Genomic DNA, 20,019 nt, shown 5'->3' on the forward strand with positions numbered 1-20,019 from the left:
CAAGATTTTGATCTTCCTAGGGGGAAAAAATCCCCACTTCTTTAATATGTGTTTGTTTAGGGGGGGGTTGTGGCCTGATAAGAGACCTAATGTGGATAAATTCTACATTTATTGAATTTAATTTGATAAGGCAAGGTAATTGAAAATTAAAAACAAAACAAAATAATATTATTGTTATGGGTCAAAGTTAACACTGACTCCCATATTACTATTTCTTACATTTCCAAAGACATGGCTTTGGTATTGTTTTTAAAGACTTCGATCCATTGGTATATGTTAAACAGTCTGTGTTTTTTTTCCTGTGGTATTTCTATGTTAATGCTATGGATCTGGTACATATCATTTGAAATTGCCTTGTTTAATATTCCCCTATTAATTCTGTATTGCATTAAATTTTTTACTTATAATTATTTTCATTTGAAAGATTTTCCATGTTTATATTGAATATTATCAGAATATTATCAGTTGTTCAACTTCACTGCTAGAAAGGACAGCTGTGATTATGTAGAATTACTGTACTGATAACTAGAACTCTGCAGCCTCCATGATGTTTTATGTTAGCAAACTTTTATTGCTTAACAAGCACTGATTTATATTTTCATAAAGCATAAATAGCAATTTCAAAATGATTGGCTAATGAATTCTTGTTTGGTTGTTTTATCTTTCCTGTGCGATTAGATGGAAGGAAGGTTGTTTCTCATGACTTCATAAGTTGGTAGTCTAGACTTGAGGGCTAGACAAGAATTCTGTGCTGAAAACTAATTGCTAAACTCTAACAGCTGTGGGCTATACATTAGGAGAAATGTATTACCCCTGGGGTAATATCTACATCACCACCAAATAGCATATGAGAACTTTGGTCTGGGATTAAAAACTTTCCAACATTAGCTACTGCAAACTGATTCGTTTGCTTCCTTTAAAATCAAGAGGTGATCTGGAATCATATGCCTCAATAAAAATGTCACACCTATTAAAATAATTACTTTGGTCTGCAGTATTCCTTGAAACACCATTATTAGCTGCAAATTATAAAGGCCACAAGCTTTACAATTGTGAATGAAATAAATGTCTTATTAAATTGCATAACAACCATTTGGAGAGCTTAATATTTCCTTACACAGTCCATCTTGGGTTTTTTTAAAAGTTAGGTTTCCTTTTAATGTATCAGAAATTCAAATGTCATTTGTGCAGATTTACAGTTTTACAGTTGTCTTAATACTCAAAAGTCTTTCTGAAGCTGTTCATACAAATGATATTTATTTTTTTAAATAAAAATTGATGATGTATTTATATGATTGGGAGAGGGGCCTAAATAAAATGAGGGGCCTAAATAGAATGAGCAAAATTAAAGTGTTCTTATTTCTAGAAATCTTACTGATCCAACTGAAACTTATTATATTTTGTACATGGAAAATATAAGCATAATAATGTGTAGAAAGGGAAAGGCATTATCAGTATAACCATTGCAACTCATTTAGTATGATGTTGGGTTTATGACCAGCATCTGTCTAGGATGGCCTTTTGACTTTCAGGTAGAGAAATTATGAATGGGATAGTTATTTCACTTGACATCAAACTGTATATTTTGACAGATAATATGTTTGAAAGAAAAAAAATATTCCAAAATCACTTCACAGAGTTTTAATTTTTCATTTTATTTCTTTTTAATCCATTTATCCTCAGAACAATCCCCTGAATTACTAAGCATCTAGGTTTGTAAGACTCACTGAAAAAAAAATTAAAATAAGAATTAATTTCAGAATATTGAATAAAACTTGTGAATGATGTTTTTTATTTATATGGATGCCTAGAATCTGAAGTCCAGTTTCAATAGCTTCTGTACATAGCAAGGGTCATTGGGGAGAGCTGGGAACGTGCTGTCACTAATGCACATGACATTACTGGGCCTACATATTGGGTCTTTAGGAAATATCAGGTATGTTACATATATGTGTATGTGAATTGATGAATGAAAGTTAAAAATATGAGTTGAAAATCCATTAACTTCTAATGATTCTATTAGGAACAGGTTTTTTATTTTCCTTTATTTTGTACAATAGGCAAAGATTCTGTTTTACCAGTTCTTACTCAGTTGGTAAAGTATGTGCTACAAACCCCATCTCTTCTAAAATGAGGGTGGACTATGCATCCTTTGCAGGTTTTATTTGAACTGTATTCCAGTAAGGAAGGAAGACTCTGGATAAAGTAATTATTTTCCTTGGGCTTGGTAGTTGTTTGTTGTACCCTTTAACAAGACCAGCAGGTCGAAGGAGGTGATCCTGCCCCTTTATTCTGCTCTCGTGAGACCTCACTTGGAGTATTGTGTACACTTCTGGTGTCTTGCCTGCCAACATAAAAAGGACATGGATCTGTTGGAACAAGTCCAGAGGAGGCCACGAGAATGATCAAGGGACTGGAGCACCTCCCATATGAAGATCGGCTGAGAAAGTTGGGGCTGTTCAGCCTGGAGAAGAGAAGGCTGCATGGAGACCTCATAGCAGCCTTCCAGTATCTGAAGGGGGCATATAGGGATGCTGGGAAGGACTCTTCATTAGGGACTGTAGTGATAGGACAAGGGTTAATGGGTTCAAACTTAAACAGGGGAAGTTTAGATTGGATATAAGAAGGACATTCTTTCCTGTTAGGGTGGTGAGGCACTGGAATGGGTTGCCCAAGGAGGTTGTGAATGTTCCATCCCTGGCAGTGTTAAAGGCCAGGTTGGACGAGGCCTTGGGCGATATGGTTTAGAGCGAGGTGTCCCTGCCCATGGCAGGGGTGTTGGAACTTGATGATCTTAAGGTCCTTTCCAACCCTAACTATTCTATGATTCTATGATTCTAAGACAGGAAAAGTGTGTTAGGTCACTTTCTCCATTCCCCTTTCACTGTAGGATTTGCACTGCTTACAGCAGGGTTTTTTTTGTGTATTTCCTTTGAGTACCTCTACTGGGCATTTAAATTACATCCTGCTGCTATATTTTTAAAGGTCCACCTGACAGGATCCCACCACCAACAAGACCTCTGCCAACAGTGCCCCCACATCGTTCAGTCCCTCCAGCAGACCCACGGAAGAATGACAGGCAACCTAAACCTCCCCGGCCACCCACTGGTGACAAACCTTCCTATCCCGGAGCCAAGCCTAACATCTGTGATGGGAACTTCAACACTCTGGCTATTCTTCGCCGGGAAATGTTTGTTTTCAAGGTAGGAGGCTGTGAATTTTTCAATGTTACATCAAATTTCTACATTTCTCCTTTTCTTTTGTTAAAAGCAAACTCTCATTCATCATGACTCCACTTTCTCAGACTGCTCACAGTCAGAAAGTTCAAGAAAGAAATTAAAAAATAAACATACACATGGTTTCAACGTCTAGCAGAGGACTGCTGTAATAGTCTATTTTGGGAAAACACCCATGTCAGCAGAAACTCTAATGCCTCAAAATGCAAGGGTAAATAAGTGCTGCATGTTATGGAGAGATAAAAAGTTTAAATCAGTCATGAATAATAGGAATGATTTTGCTGGGAATACAGCCACATCCAGAAATACAGTAGATATTGTGTCTTCGATGCTTTATTTTTTTTCATGGAGCTATAATTTTAATTTTACAATTAGATCTGTCATTTATAAAGGAAGTTTGTCATTGTGTTGTGGTTGCTTTGAAACCGCAATATCTCAGTAAAGGTCTTTGCCACAAAAAATATTATTGCAAATATGTCATTGTTTATTTCCATTTATCTTCTTGCTGTGAGCTGAAAATGTGGTATATACAAAAAAATTAAAATAAATGGAACTGAAAGGCAATCTTTTGATAGAAGGACTTCGCTAAGACTCATGGACATCAAAGCTATTTTAGGAGGATGATCTGCAATATGTTTTCCAGAGGCATTGAATGTTGAAGAATAATTAAAGAGTCCTTATTATTTGACCTCTTAAATGAATTTGCTGACAGATAGTGCTGCAGAAATGTTCCAGAAAAAGGCAACCGGGTAATCTGTTATTTTGAACAAAATCTTCAGGTGTGTCAAATTTGCTTAAGCAATACAAAGTGACATCTTTGTTTTGTATGATATGATTCTTTCTAACTTCAACATCATAGGTAGAGAAGGGCCTTTCACATGAATAAATAAATACTTTTCCCTTCAGCAGTAGTGTAAGTATTAGGGAAGTGCAATGAATTTGTCCGAAAACATGAAGCTCCCAATTCAGCGTCTTTTTTTATCCTTTCTGATAGGACCTTTTTCACCCTTTCGTGTTTTGGTTTTATGTAATCTATCACTCCAGATAAACCTTATTAGCAATGCTACCCAGGCTTTCACTTTCTTTAGCATACCTGAAAAAATAGATACAAATAGCTTTACATGAATTCATTCAAAATTATTTGGCTACCTTCACACCCCAATGGGCAGGAAGCATTTTTTTTCTATAAACAGCTAAGGATTTAGCTGGTCCTGGGGCATTTAGCCTTTTACATTTGAAAAGATGGGAAATCTTCAAATACTGTTAGATCCTGAACCATCAGCCTTTTTATGACTAAAATTCAAAGGTTAAGGAAGAATCTAATTCTCTAACTTGACGTTAAACAGGGTAGTAAAATACCTACTTCAATCTCATGTCATTCACCTCAAAAGCAGTAGGACAAACTCTCATTTATTTTAGACATAAAAGGTTAAATAGTGAAATATTACCCCACTAATACAAAATTTCCTGTTTAGCCAAGTTTTTGTTCCTGGATGAATAAATTCATCACCATTGTTAATCACTTTCTCTTAATCACTATTCCGACTGAAAATACAAACAAGTTTTCTCCAAAAATGTTTACTGTTTACTGCCTTAATGCTACATATTTACTATACTGTTTGTGTGCTTACTAGTGTGCAACAGACATTTATATTCCAAAATTGAAACTCCATTCATGATCCACACCCTAATGAGGAAACATGGGAAAGCTTTTTCAGAGAAACGAGACCAGTAACAGGGTGTTTACAGATTTCATGTTTAGAATATGACTTTCTGAAATAAAATTGCTGCAGTCGTAAAAGCAACATGTTGGGAACAGAAGAAAGAGATAGCCTTTGTCCAGATTCATTTCTTTAAGAAAGTTCTTAAGTTCTTAAAATTCTCCTTTTCTCCTCAGGGCATGACTTGGATTAGCATGCTAGGCAACACACTTTACTTACATATATGTACAAACTTGACTTTGTAGTCTGACTGTGAATGCTTGAGTTGGTAGGCCTTAACTTTCTGTTTTGTACGTTAATGTGCTAATGAAATTTTTTGTCTGCTAAAGGATTTTCATTACCTGTTTGAGAATATTGTTTTTCTTGAGGGTGTGGGGCTAGGTTATGGGGAGGAGTATGAAAAGGACAAAAAAGGGGAGAAGGAATTAAAAATGTCAGGGGGTATTATTAATTTCCACCTTACTTTGCAGAACCTCAGGGTGGCAGGTTACAAGGAAATGTTCCACGTCAGACTGTAGCAGAAACAGGGCAGGAATTACTTCTTAGAAGGTATAAACAGGAATAGGTACTGAATACAGGAAAGGCATCCAGCCAGGGAGGAAGTGAAGCTGGAGGTTCTATGGCCTGACAGAATTAAAAGAGCAAGCCTTTTTGCACTTGCCCCTCAATGATAGTACAAGGTTATAGTGAGAAATGATGGGCTGAGAGCCAAGTACAGAGAGGTGGAGAAGTGGGTTGATGACAATACTATACCAGGTGGAAACAATTAAAGAAGAATTATGACCTTCACTGGAAGAATTATTGTTGGATAGTTCCCAGATGAGTTAAATTAATAAAGTTGGGGGATAATCAAATAATATACTTTTCTTTCTTTGTCTTTATCCACACACAGGTCTGTAATGATTGTGCAATGGCAGATTTTACTCCCTAGTAAAATCTGCCATGTATGCCACATACCAATTTCAGACAGGCACTTTTTTATCTCATGGGCAAATCTGAAGCTCAGGAGCTCAATTTGTTTAAATAATCCTTGAAATTGCTTGGGACCTTAACCACAGAGTTGAAGAATGTGAGCCTTTTTTATTAAATTCTAATCTAAACATAAAAATGAAGCATGAAAGATAACAGTTTAAGATAAACTGTGGATTTTCATAAAAGATGGCAAACAATATTAATTTCAAGATTGTTTTCTCTTGGCTGTTGAGCTATTAAGTGCACTTAAGAGTATCAGAATATTAGAAACAATTTCTATGTTCAGTCAAACTGATAAGCTTTGTCTGTGGTTTTAAGACTATCTGGCATTCTTGAATGGGTATATACAAAATAAAACTGAAAAACAGTAAACTTAAAGGGAAAATGGAATTTATACTTATCCATCCCTTTTTTATTGTTTTGCCATCACTTTGGCAAAGCATCAGTCCTAGCAATACTTGATAAAAATTGTAGGGTTATAGAAATGAAATAAAGAGGAACTGTTCTTGATCTAATATGAACAGTAAACACAAAAGTAAAGCAATCAACTTGTTAAAGATCCCCCAGAGGCCACCAAATAAAATTAAAATTTGGTGGGTCTATTGTTTTGGCAGAAATTATTGGATTTTAAGGAAAGCAAAACTGTTTGTTACCAAATACATTGGATTACTGACATATAAATGTATTGTCTCAAAGGGACTTCTTCCTGAATTCTTTGAATTAGATGCCCTTAAAATGCCCTTTCTATCTGGAAGGCTTGGAGGCACAGTATGCTATAGAAGAAAAATGCTAGTTAAAATCAAAGTATTATAGCTATTGGTTTCAGTTGTCATCTGCTTTTATTTTGAAGTGTATGAAATTTGTCTTAATTGAATGCATTTTTTTAATCGCTGCTATTACTCGAAATGTTTGAGCTGCTATAAGCAACCATCAGGATAGAAGAATGTCTGTGCCACAGTTAATGAGTGCCAAGTTTTTATCTTGAGATTCCAGTTAGCTTCTGTATTTATGCTGAACGCAATTAGTATTTAGCTGTCACACTCATTTCCAATCTTTTCTCTAGCTATTTTCTCTTTCTGTTTAGTTAGAACTCTCCTGGGACACAGAAAATGGTAAAAAACAAATTGGCCTTCCTTTTCTGGGAAAGTTGTGCAAAGTGGCATGACACTGTCTGCCTTTAATGGAAAAACCTCTCAGCCATTGTATATAGCAATATGTGGTGTCTGACAATACTGTCTTCTTAAAGACTCCTGAGAGTACCTCCAGGGCTACTGCATCATGAAAAGAAGCCCCATTGTCTAAGGTCACCAGAAGAGATCCATTAGTGAGGATGTTTACAGCATATATTTCTACTTTTTCCTGTGTTCTGTGCAGTTCACACTGCTTCTCAAGCCTTCTGAAGCAAGAGTTTTGAAGATAATCTAGAATGTCCTATCAGTAAAGGGACTTATGTTAACATGCTCTGAATCTTTTACACAATTAAAAAAAATGCTGGTTGAAGGGAGCCAGTGATTACACAGAATATATTGTCTCTCAAAGGATGCAGATAAATTAACAGTGGTTGCTTATTCTGTTATTTTTGAGGTGTTTATAGCTTCTGCTTGCCTCTGCATGCTGATTGTTCCTTGGCAACAAAACTACCTCTAGCTCTGTTTTGACAATGTTATTGTTATTAATATCCTTTTTTTCTATGTCCTTTTCAGTTTCACAGATTTTAACAAAGTACTTAGTTTTTTGAACTGGGTAAATATAGAAAAGTAAGCACTAAATGTGTGGAACTTCTTCTATGACCAAATTAAAGGACAAGTCACTGCTCTTTATGTGGCACAGTTTTTTGCCTCACAGAATTTCTCATGGAGGTTGCACCAGCCTGTTCTTTTTTTGATGCTAAGAAACAAATGAAGGGATCCTATATAATCTATAATGAATTTAGTATTCATATTGGAAAAGTTGACTCAATCCTAGAAGAACAACATTTTTAGTCACTGTCGTATGCTGTTTGTTGAAACGTAATGTAAGTATAAGAGAAAGAAGCTTGTCCATTAGATAAATAGCATTTACAGCTGAGAGAAATGTCTTCTGAAATGTTAACATTACAAATGGTAGAATACGGAACTAATTTTAGGAAGGCCTTAACAGGCTGTGTTTTACTATTTTATAGTAATTTCTCTACAACTTGCAGAAATTTGTTTTCTGACTCTTCATCTGCTAAGAACCATTGTAAAAACATTTATGACATGCCAAACAGCCAAGCCAATTAGGCTGTCGTTACCCCTTGGCATTAGTTTAGACTGCAGTTCCTTTCATACATAACTGTATAGATGCCATTTAATATCCCTTTCAGAACTGTGTATTTATACAGGGTAAGCTGTTAAACACAAAAGAAAAAGGAAAACTGTTTCTTGATACGTGGCAAACACATGAGGAATTTTTAAGGAATTGTAGCATTGGCTATTTAATCATAACTGGTAGGTCTAATAAAAAAAATCTATGAGACGAAGGGAAAATAATAATAAAAAGTAGAGACAAAGAAACAGCTGCAGTATGAGACTTGACTCCACCTTATTTGAAAGCAGACATTTTTTCAAAGCTCTCCCAGCCTGTTTGTGTAGCTGGTTTTTGTTGCATGGTGCTGTGGGTGTCTGGGCTGTCAGTTGCAGCTTGGGAAAGTTCAGCAGAGGATACTATGGAATAACACGCTTTGAGGTCTGAGAGGGAAAACCACGTAACACCTCAGCTATAAAAGACGGGGGATAGGAGGTCAGAAGTAGCTAAGTTTGCAGAGAGCGGACTCCTTTCCCCCTACTTTTTTATATCTTTATGTTAGGGTGAGCAATCTAGTGGAATTCACCATTTTTTAACTCACTGGGGAGAAGGACTGTTTTATTCAGTATTTCATCAGGTAATTCAGGAGACCTCATAGTAGCCTTCCAGTATCTAAAAGGGATCTATAGGGATGCTGGAGAGGGACTCTTCATTAGGGACTGTAGTGGTAGGATAAGGGGTAATGGGTTAAAACTTAAACAGGGGAAGTTTAGATTGGATATAAGGAGGAAATTCTTTCCTGTTAGGGTGGTGAGGCACTGGAATAGGTTGTCCAGGGAGGTTGTGAATGCTCCATCCCTGGCGGTGTTCAAGGCCAGGTTGGACGAGGCCTCGGGTGATATGGTTTAGAGCGAGGTGTCCCTGCCCATGGCAGGGGTGTTGGAACTTGATGATCTTAAGGTCTTTTCCAACCCTAACTATTCTATGATTCTATATGCTGAAAAGGAAGGAGAAAAGCAACAAAAATTCAGTGCAGATTTCAGTGTATCACAGCAGACCAAGCCCATTGGAAACGTACAGGATGGATGTTTTTTGGCACAAAACCAATTTGTAGGTTATCAAGAGGAGAAAAAGCAGAAACATGCTGGAATAGTAATAATTCATAGCTTGTATATTTTTGGTAAATGTATACTTTCACTGAGAGATGTAAAACTTTTTACCAATGTTGTCTAAACCTCTCAGTATGCTTCTAAGCTAGGGAAGATTTTTAGCTAACACATTTCACAGGTTTAAAATGTAAAGCACAATCTGTTCATCACTGTATGTAAAGTAGGTAGCATATTCCTTCCAGCTGCAGAGGAATTTAGGCAAGAATGTAATCATCTGGGTAATAATAGTACCAGAATAGTTCAATTAAAAATCCTTCTACCCTCTAACCTTTTAAAAAATTCTCTTGTACTTTATTACATAGTTTTATGTTGATCCGAAAAACGGCAAACCAGTATAGCTATACTTATTATCTAGCACCTACTAACCTACAGGTGTATTTCTACACACATAAATATTATACAAACCTCTACAAAGTCAGAGCTATAGTATTAGGGCTTTGTTTACAAGAGTGTTGGTGTAATGGATATACATGTTACTGAAACTTGTAAACAACTTGAACTGATTAGCTGGTTGTACTATCTGGCTAATAAAGTTCCTATTATTCATGTACTAGCACATTAAGAAGGATAACCTTAGCAGGATTCATAACTCAGTACCTTCAGCAGGGCTTTAGTTTTCCCCCCCCCCAAATGGCTATGTTTTCACTGGCAAGCAAGGTGGTGTGAAAGGACTTGATCAGTAGCAGAGCAGATGGTACTGAGCTCCTCTCATGTCCATCATATGTGCTTTGCCTTTAATTAGATACAGTCTGTCCTCTGAGGCCAAATAGTTCCACTATACATGTGGTTCAGATTTTTCTGAAGGATAGCTATCCCTTAGGCACTGGTGTCTTTGACTGTGGACCCCTTTGCAAGTATATCACACAAGCATTCCATCTAATGCAAATTCTGTTTCCATCTTCTGAACATGTCATTGCTCACACCACCTTGACTGAAATAAAACATCACATGTTATTTCTCCTGAAGCCATTTTTTGCATGATGAAGTAGCTTGACTACCTTCATACTGCGAGTTCGGATGATTGCATTGCAACACAGTCCAGGGAGAAGAGGTATATTTAACAGCCATGCTGAGACATCACCTTGACCTTACAGACTAATATCCTTCTGAATTTTCTTTTCCCTCTGAGAAAAGCAAGGCAGAATGCCTTGTTTAAATTCAGTTTAAACATAAGAAAAGCCTTTTTCTGGAACATGTTGTCCAGAGAGCTTGTGTAGTCTCCATCTTCGGAGACAGTAAAAATCTTACCAGACCTAGACCTAGTCAACAGGCTGTAGCTGATTCTTCTTTGAGCAAAGGTAGGGATTGGATCTCTAAAGATGTCTTCCAGCCTCAATCCTTCTGTGATTTTGTATAGCAGTTGAAATATGAGCATTACAAAGGCATAGTCTCCCAAAATGTTTCTGTTACCTGTTTTCCCTACTTTCCTCTGAAGTAGCTTTTGAATATTTCTTCATACTCCTCCAAAACCTCCAAAGGTCCCTTCTAAACTCATCCATTCTGTGATTCTGTAAATCCACTGAAATTTCGCTGTTTCACCCACTCATTTCCCAGCAATTGTTCCATCATCTCTTTGGGGATATAGCCCTCACAGGAAACAGCTAGTGAGATTTAGTCAAGAGACTGTTCTGTGACTTCTGTATTCAGGACAGAAGAGAACAGAGGAGATTGCGGTGTGTGGCTGTTGCTGACAAAGCACTAACAAGGGAATTTCAGGGGAAGGAATGTCTGCCCTTTCCAGCTGTGTGAGACAGATCCACTACTGTCTTCAACCCTTGTCTCAGCTTACAGGGGAAGTCACCCTCCTTTCTATGGTCAGGATTTTCACAGTGGGATGGACAGGCTGAATTTAACAGAAATGCTCAAGTACTTGTCTGAACTCATTTACCAATGCGGTAGTAGGATTTGGGGCAATATTCATAAGGTTTGAACAGTTAAATGTGACTCTTCAAAAAAACTTATTTCTGGTTTAGTTTTAATCTAATAAATATTGGAAAATGTAAGCATAAGTACTTGTAGATCATAGGCCAAAACTCCATGAATTTGTCATTGTTTAGAAGTAGGATTTTTGTCATTTTTTAATAGAGTGGAATTGGCAAATCTGAAGATCTCAGTTACCTTCTTTATGGAAAAAGATAGAGTGGGTCAAATTTTAAATATTCTTATTTATATATTTATATATAAAAAAAAAGGCTTTTTCTTGATGCCCCCAAAATAACTCACAGCATCCTCCAACAAATAATAGCATACTTAGATGGGGTTAGTTGTGTATTTAGAATTGCTTTTTCTTAGTCATTGACTATAACTGTGTGTTTAGAATTGCTATTTTTCTTAGTCATTGAATATAACTGTTTCTTTTTTCTTTCCATATGTCAAGAAGTTCTGAAATCTAGCCGACCACATAATTCTGCTTTCAATCAGAACAAGTTTTGCATACTATCAAATACAAGAACTCTAGAAAAATTGTAGTTCTGCATAGCAGTATTAAAGAAGTGAAAGGCATTAAAAATACAGATAAAAACATGTACATTAATGTCTTTGATCTGGCAGATTTACTTCTTATGAATAACACAACCTAGCAGAGAATATCAGTGTTAAAAATACATGCACATAAGCTCTCCGTAGGCTTAATCACTTAAGGACTAACTATGTGTATCAAAGTTAAAAGATCGATTTTTTTTTTTCTCACAGTTATATTTGCTTGCTACAGACAGAGAATGCTGTGACCCAATTAATTATTCACTTGCTATTTTACTACAACAAAAAAGACTAACATAAGGCTTTAACTGAATGCTAAGGTAGAAAAGGTATTTAATTTTGTAGAACTTGCCTGTTTTCAGAGGCTGTTAGCGAACTGATTAAATATATTCCATTAGCAAGACAGTAGAAAAAAGCATTATAGACAGAAAATAATTGCAAAACCTCACAGCAAGGAATAATCTAAATTTACATGGAGGCATATCTTCAGTTTGGTACCACCAGCAAGTGTTATCTTGTAATATTAACAATACATTTTAATTGGGGCTACATCCTAATGGAACTAAAGGGAGTAATTGCAGAAACACTTCAAGCACAAGGCTTAATTAAAATTTCTTGTTGTACAAAATTGTGTCCTTTCAACTAATTTAGGTAAACATTTTGGGAAACAATCGGAATGTCTTGTAATGTAAGCTTTTTTAAGCAGTGGTGTTGATCAGTGTTAGAAATGCATGCTTAATCTTGATTTACAGCTAAAGCTTTATGTACCAGAAATATTTGCATATTTTTAATTTCTTTATTTTTTCTTTTTATTGCAAGCGGTTTAGGGTCCAAAATGCAGCAGTTTCACCAGCATTTTAATTTTATTTGTTCTTCTTAATTAGTGGTTTCCTATGCAAAACCTGCACTACTAAATAGTCGAGGTCTAAAATAATTTAGAACATCAATGTTTATAATCAATGAATAGTGAAACAGTGTTCACACTATTGAATCTGTTGAAAAAATATCGGAAAGTTATAGTAGATATTTAAGTCCTACATTTTCTTCTTTTTTATAAGGTATAGCTTGAATATTTAACTGTGCCTTCCTTGCCTACTGAGTGAAAACTTGACCCAATTGAAAGTAATGAGAAAAAAAACATTGACTGTATCCTGGACTGCATCAAAAGGAGCGTGACCAGCAGGTTGAAGGAGGTGATCCTGCCCCTTTATTCTGCTCTCGTGAGACCTCACTTGGAGTATTGTGTGCAGTTCTGGTGTCCTCAACATAAAAAGGACATGGATCTGTTGGAACAAGTCCAGAGGAGGGCCACGAGAATGATCAGGGGACTGGAGCACCTCCCATATGAAGACAGGCTGAGAAAGTTGGGGCTGATCAGCCTGGAGAAGGCTGCATGGAGACCTCATAGCAGCCTTCCAGTATCTGAAAGGGGCCTACAAGGGTGCTGAGGATGGACTGTTCATTAGGGACTGTAGTGGTAGGACAGGTGGCAATGGGTTCAAACTTAAACAGGGGAAGTTCAGATTGGATATAAGGAGGAAGCTCTTTATTGTAAGGGTGGTGAGGCACTGGAATGGGTTGCTTGGGGAAGCTGTGAATGCTCCATCCCTGGCGGTGTTCAAGACCAGGTTGAACAGAGCCTTGGATGACATGGTTTAGTGTGAGGTGTCCCTGCCCATGGCAGGGGGTTTGGAATTTGATGATCTTAAGGTCCTTTCCAACCCTAACTTTTCTATGATTCCATGACTGTAACAGATTCAAGATTCCAGTTATTATTAAGTACCTTTGACATGACAGGGAGACCATCTATTTTGAGAAATACGTATGACATAAATTAACAGAAGAAATAGCAGATGAGCTTGTAATACCAAACATATGAGATTAAAAAAAAAAAATAAAAACAAAACCTTTTTCCTGTACAAAATCAAAATTTGATTGGCTGGTCTGTAAATCAAAATGAGACACAAATCATTTTAATTAATTATTTGACATATCGGTCCAGTGAGAATACCCTCACTGAGGAGAATAGGCTGTATTAGGTCAAAGGTTATACTTGATACTGACAGAGTTCAACCCTTTCCCATTCGCCCTAGCTGTTCACCAGCATTTCTTCTCAATTTTGTCACGATGGAGCCTTGGCTGATATTTTGGAGTAATAATCTGACCAGCTCTTTATAATACCCACAGTCATTTATTGCTTCAAGTTGTACATTCCCAGTTTATCTGTAATCAGATAATGTAATATGTAATCTCCAATATTACATATTCAGTTAGAAATTACTTCACTTTCTCCATGATCTAATCTGAGTGACAGAGGGAGTAGGCAAAGAAAATCAAATATCTACCATTTTCATATTCATGTTGTCATGACAGATACCACTGTTGGCTGCTCTTTGCTGGATACGCCACTCTTAATGGCCTGTTTTTATCTTTGGCCATTGCTGTCAACCTCAAAGCTGAGTATCTCTTCAAATAGCACTGTTCACTCACTGATTGCAATGAGGAGATCTGTAGTCTTTTTATAAGCCTGCCACTTCCGTGGGGGAGAAGATTTACATAGCCTTGCGCCATGCTACTCAAAGCTAGATTTGGTACCCAGATTTTTTTTTGTTGTTGTCAGCAAAATTTTGTAGCTCACAAGCATTAAACTGAAATCAAACAGCATATATTAGTGCCTTAGCTTGCAGCAGCTTGAATCCAAAATCATCCCTGTACACTCACTTGCAGACTTTCTTAAATAATGTCTTCCTCTATTTCATATGTTACCAGCTGTCATGGTTTAAACCAAGCCAGACAACTCGTGCGCTCACTCCCAGTGAGTGGTGCCAGGCTGGAAGCAATCAAGGCCCACGTTAGTCTCCCCCCTTCCCCAGGGGCTGCCCCCCCCTTCCCCGCTCCCAGAGGGATGGGGAGGAGAATCGAAAGAATGCAACTCCCACGGGCTGAGATAAGAACCGTCTAGCAACTAATGTACAATACAAATCACCACCGCTACCACCAACGACAACAATAAGAGAAAATAGCAAGGGAAAGGAGTACAATACCACGCGCCGAGCAACGAGTCCGACCCGGCAGCCCCCCTGTCCTTCCGGGTAACTCCCAGTTCCCCCTGGGCATGACGTGCTGTGGTATGGAATACCTCTTTGGTCAGTTTGGGTCAGGTGTCCTGTCTCTGCTTCCTCCCGGCTTCCCCTCCTCCCTGGCAGAGCATGAGGCTCACAAAGTCCTTGGCCAAACCAAAACATCATTTTTATCAACTTTGCTCCCAGCCCGAAAGTCAAAACACAGCACTGCACCAGCTACCAAGAAGGAGAAAAAATGACTGCTACTGCTAAACCCAGGACATTATCCACCCCTTATTCCATACCATTCACGTCATGCTCAGATCCCACATTTTCAATATGCCATCACTCTTATCTAAGTGCACTCTCATCGTAGTGCATGGGCCAGTCCCTATAAAGCTGCTGAGTCCATCTGGTCCATAATGTCAGGCTCCATCTCTTGTAACAGTCTTTCAGAACAGGAGAGGCTGTGTGCAGTACTGGGTCGTGGCCTGCTGATGCTGATCATTCCCTTACTGTAGAACTTGCCTGGTTCTGTCAGAGTTCATTCTCTGTTGGTATGATGGTTGAAGGGAAGTCAGGGCTAGTTGCTGGTGGCCTGAAGACATCTGGTTGATGGGCTATTAAAGTATTATACAGCAGGCAACAACATACAATTAAGTTCATTGGCTGTTTTCCCCTAAAATTAAATCCCCTTGAGGTATACATCGGACTTCCCCATCATCCCGCATTACCCACCAAGCGTATCCAGGTCCCTGAGCAAAAGCAATCCCACGAATGGGTTTGCCTTTACTTGAAGCAGGAATAACCCAGACTGTCTTCCCCAGCAAATTCTTCATATGCACCACAGGAACTTTGTCCCCCTCTACAATATGTAAAAGTTCTGATTGGGCTGGGCCAGCTCTGTTGGCAGATCCCCTCGTGTTGACCAACCAGGTGGCCTTTAGTAAGTGTGTATCCCAATGTTTGAAAGTTCCCCCACCCATTGCTCTCAGTGTAGTTTTTAACAGCCCATTGTACCTTTCGATTTTCCCAGAGGCTGGTGCATGGTAGGGGATGTGATATACCCACTCAATGCCATGCTCTTTGGCCCAAGTGTCTATAAGGTTATTCCGGAAATGATTCCCATTGTCTGACTCAATTCTCTCTGGGGTGCCGTGTCGCCACAAAATGTGTTTCTCAAGGCCCAGGATAGTGTTCCGGGCGGTGGCGTGGGGCACAGTGTACGTTTCCAGCCATCCTGTGGTGGCTTCCACCATAGTAAGCACATGGCGTTTACCTTGGCGGGTTGGTGGCAGTGTGATATAGTCAATCTGCCAGGCCTCACTGCCTGCATCTAGAAATTTTGATGGAGGTCATCCCTCCTCTTGGATTGTCAGTAACTTCTGTTTATCTAGTTTGATAGCCTCTGTTCCATGCTGATTTAATCTGTATGTTTTGGGGTAAAAGTAGCGAAAGGGAGTTGAGTTTGTCTTCCTTTTTGATTTTAAGGGACTCCCTGAGTCATTACAGAGAGCTTGATGACTCAGACATTCTTGTAGTAGTTGTCAAAATAGTCTGCTTACCTCTCAGGCAGATGGTGAAGTATCATATCAAAAAATAGTATCATATCATCAAAAAAAATGAAAGAAGTTAGAGAAATAATGATTAATAAATACTTGTTTCTAGTTTCTTTAACCCAGCTAGATATCACTAACAAACCAAGAAAACAGTTGGTCTGTTTTGCTTGGACATAGATGAATCTGTCCTGGACCATTTTCATACGTTTGTACGTCTATTCCTTACAAATGTGATGTCAACAATTTCAGACTTAGGTGGTACAGTTGTCTTCTCCAGGAAGGCTTCTGTTTTAAGGTCTCTGCTATTGTTGGTAAAGCAATATAAACACAGTGCTAAAGAATACTGTAGAGCTGGGAAAAGAATCTTGAAAATACTTTTATGCTGATACCCTGTCTGTTTTTAAAGAATTGCATGCTTTCAAATCCTCCTGACAGTCTTATTAAAAGGAAAAGGGTAGTCCAAGGTTCTTAATATTATTTTGTTTTGTTTTGTTTCTTTTTAATGGAATGGTGAAAGAGGCTATAAAAGGGTGGAAGAAAAGTGGAGAGTATGACCTATAATGCCAGTAATGACTTGGAGAATGGAGTTGTAAAATTAGTATTACCGAGCTTTCAAATAGAATAGGCACTTACATTCTTGTCAGATGTAAACCGGCAAACTGTCACAGAAGAGCATTGGTTATTTAGTTTCCCACAGAGTGCATCAAGAAGGGAATGTGTTAGTGTTTAATAGAAGTACAAAGAAGTAGATGTTGGTAAATGGAAAAGGAAATTTAACTCCTTTGAACATTATGTCCCATATTTCCAAGAACAGTGATCACCTGTTGACACAACCTGTAAAATGCAGGCCTCTCAGAAAGCCAGTCTTCATTCAAGCTTGGTTTTACACTATAATTTGTAGAGACAGGTATAGCTGCTGCAAAGCAGGTATCTTTACCTCATATTGTTATGCAATTACTTATTAAACCTTTTAAAACCTTTCTATTTTTTAGCCTTTAGCTGCATGTTTTAAAAGATGGATCTATCAAGAATCTCTTGTTTGAATTATATTACATGGACAGGCATGTGTATTACTGAAAACATGTCATACTTTTTCAATTTGAGTCATCACTGTTGGAATATTCGAAGCTTAAAAATAATATATACCCCAGCAGAACACTTTTTTCTCCATGACAGGATAAATTTTTTTATTTTTAATTGAGAAGTTTTTCATTCTTTATAATTAAAAAAAAAAACAAAACAACCTTTTTTTTTTCTTTTTCATGGTGCAGAACATGCCAATGCTCCATGAACTCATGGAACTAATTGGCTTTTATGTGAATTCCTTATGGGTACAGTCAACAGAACTGGGTTCAAGGTATTTTACAGATGGCTTTTGTAGGCTGAAAGTGCAATCACTACTGAGAAAATAAACAGTCACTGGCTCTGTAAAGGCCTAATGTTCATCCTGTGGATAAAGGGGTTTGTGCAGTAGCTATTCACTACAAAGCATTAAAAGGAATGTAAGCACTTCAGAGATTCTTGGCTACAAGCCTAGATTTGATGTCTTTGGAGGTCTTTATTATTACTCTTTTATGGCTGACTGTTTCTTCATATTGGATCATCACCATGTGGCAATGGGAACGTCTTATAAAGTCTCAGTAATTTTAGTTATTTAGACAAAATCAGAATGAATTAAAATGCTCAGTTCAGTTAGGAATACGGAAAGTGAGATAGTTTTGGGGTTTTGTTTTTTTGTTTGGGTTTTGCTTTTTGTTTTATAATCTAATGATTACTTGGCAAAGATAAATCATTGATGACATGACTCTCATACCTGAGTGATTACCATTAATATGTTCTGGGACACATGAGAAAAGCAATAGAACAGTGCAATCTTTTCTCCAGCTGCATCATAGTGCGAGGTCAGACTGTAGTCTGCATAGCTGTCAGACTTGTAATCCGAATGGGTACACTGGAAAAGTTCTGATGTGAAAGATTTGCCAGGAAGAGCCAAGAGCTCTTGGAAGTATGTGATAGTGATACAGTACATGGAGATCTTCCACGGAAGGCAGAGACCAATCGACAGTGTTGTGAGGGGTCTCTAAGATTGTTGAGTTCCATGTATGATTTTGTCTCTAAATTGGAGAGACATCAATTTGATAGGTGGACCACTCGGTGGATAAAGAACTGGCTGGATCGCCGCACACAGAGATTTGTGGTGAATGGTTCAATGTCCAGCTGGAGATCGGTAACGAGTGGTGTCCCTCAGGGATCGGTGTTGGGACCGGTCTTGTTCAACATCTTTGTTGGTGACATGGACAGTGGGATTGAGTGTGCCCTCAGCAAGCTTGCTGATGACACCGAGCTGTGTGGTTCAGTTGATACGCTGGAGGGAAGGAATGCCATCCATAGGGACCTTGACATGCTTGGGAGATGGGCTGATGCCAACCTTATGAAGTTGAACCATGCCTAGTGCAAGGTCCTGTACGTGGGTTGGAGCAATCGCAGGCACAGCTACAGGTTGGGCAGAGAAGAGATTCAGAGCAGCCCTGCGGAGAAGGACTTGGGGGTCCTGGCTGATTAGAAAATGAACATGAGCCGGCTTCAGTGTGTGCTTGCGGCCCAGAAAGCCAAGCATATCCTGAGCTTCACCAAAAGCAGTGTGACCAGCAGGTCGAAGGAGGTGATCCTGCCCCTCTACTCTGCTCTTGTGAGACCTCACTTGGAGTATTGTATACAGTTCTGGTGTCCTCAGCATAAAAAGGGCATGGATCTGTTGGAACAAGTCCAGAGAAGGGCCATGAGGATGATCAGGGGACTGAAGCACCTCCCATATGAAGATCGGCTGAGAAAGTTGGGTCTGTTCAGCCTGGAGAAGAGAAGGCTGCGTGGAGACCTCATAGCTCCAGTGTGAGATGTCCCTGCCCATGGCAGGGGAATTAGAACTAGATGACCTTAAGGTGCTTTCCAACCCAAACTATTCTACAATTCTATGATTCTGCGATATAAGATCTAGTGTCACCCTGCCACTGGTGATAATCACAGACTCTTTAGCACATTTTAGATGTATTCTGCATAGTTCTGCATGGTTTTTGCTTGAACTGAAAGTGTTCCATAGATACTCACAGGTTTTGATTGCTTCAGAATAGTTTTGATATATTAATTTATGCAAAGAAAATAAATGGGGAAATGCCATTGCTACTGTCCACACAGGCAAAATAGGGAGGATAGGTAAATATGCATCAAAAATCTTATAAAATGCTCACATAAAATTTGATAATGCAAAAATCATAAAACACACATTTGAGTAAGACTGAAGGAACTAAAATAAAGGATCTAATTAGAGAATCATTTGCTAATGAGAACAGAGCTGTAGCAAAATGAGGATACAATATTTCAAAATTAAATATTAGACAAATGTTCATCAAAGTGTTCTTAAATTCATTACTTCTATAGAGCACCAAAAACTAATACTAGTCTTAAAGAGATGTTTATTTTAGGATGAATTTGTTCATATACAGTAATTTAAATTTACTAGTTTAAAATTTAGAGAAGATTTTTAAAAAGCCAACTCTTTT

At 38.0% G+C, this 20,019-nt stretch overlaps 1 protein-coding gene across 2 annotated transcripts in view; it reads left to right on the plus strand.

Moving 5' to 3' along the window:
- Positions 1-20,019, plus strand: part of MMP16 (matrix metallopeptidase 16) — a 180,570-nt gene that overhangs the window by 135,782 nt on the left and 24,769 nt on the right. For both annotated transcript variants that reach the window (XM_061346811.1, XM_061346812.1), the window contains one exon: positions 2,986-3,203. In XM_061346811.1, the coding sequence (XP_061202795.1) occupies positions 2,986-3,203 (218 nt within the window). The remainder of the gene's footprint in view (positions 1-2,985; positions 3,204-20,019) is intronic.

This window comes from Neopsephotus bourkii, unplaced genomic scaffold (assembly GCF_033783945.1).
Source record: "Neopsephotus bourkii isolate Nb327-2 ecotype Australia unplaced genomic scaffold, CSIRO-AGI_Nbou_v1 NB_275, whole genome shotgun sequence".
NCBI classification, from domain to species: domain Eukaryota; kingdom Metazoa; phylum Chordata; class Aves; order Psittaciformes; family Psittacidae; genus Neopsephotus; species Neopsephotus bourkii.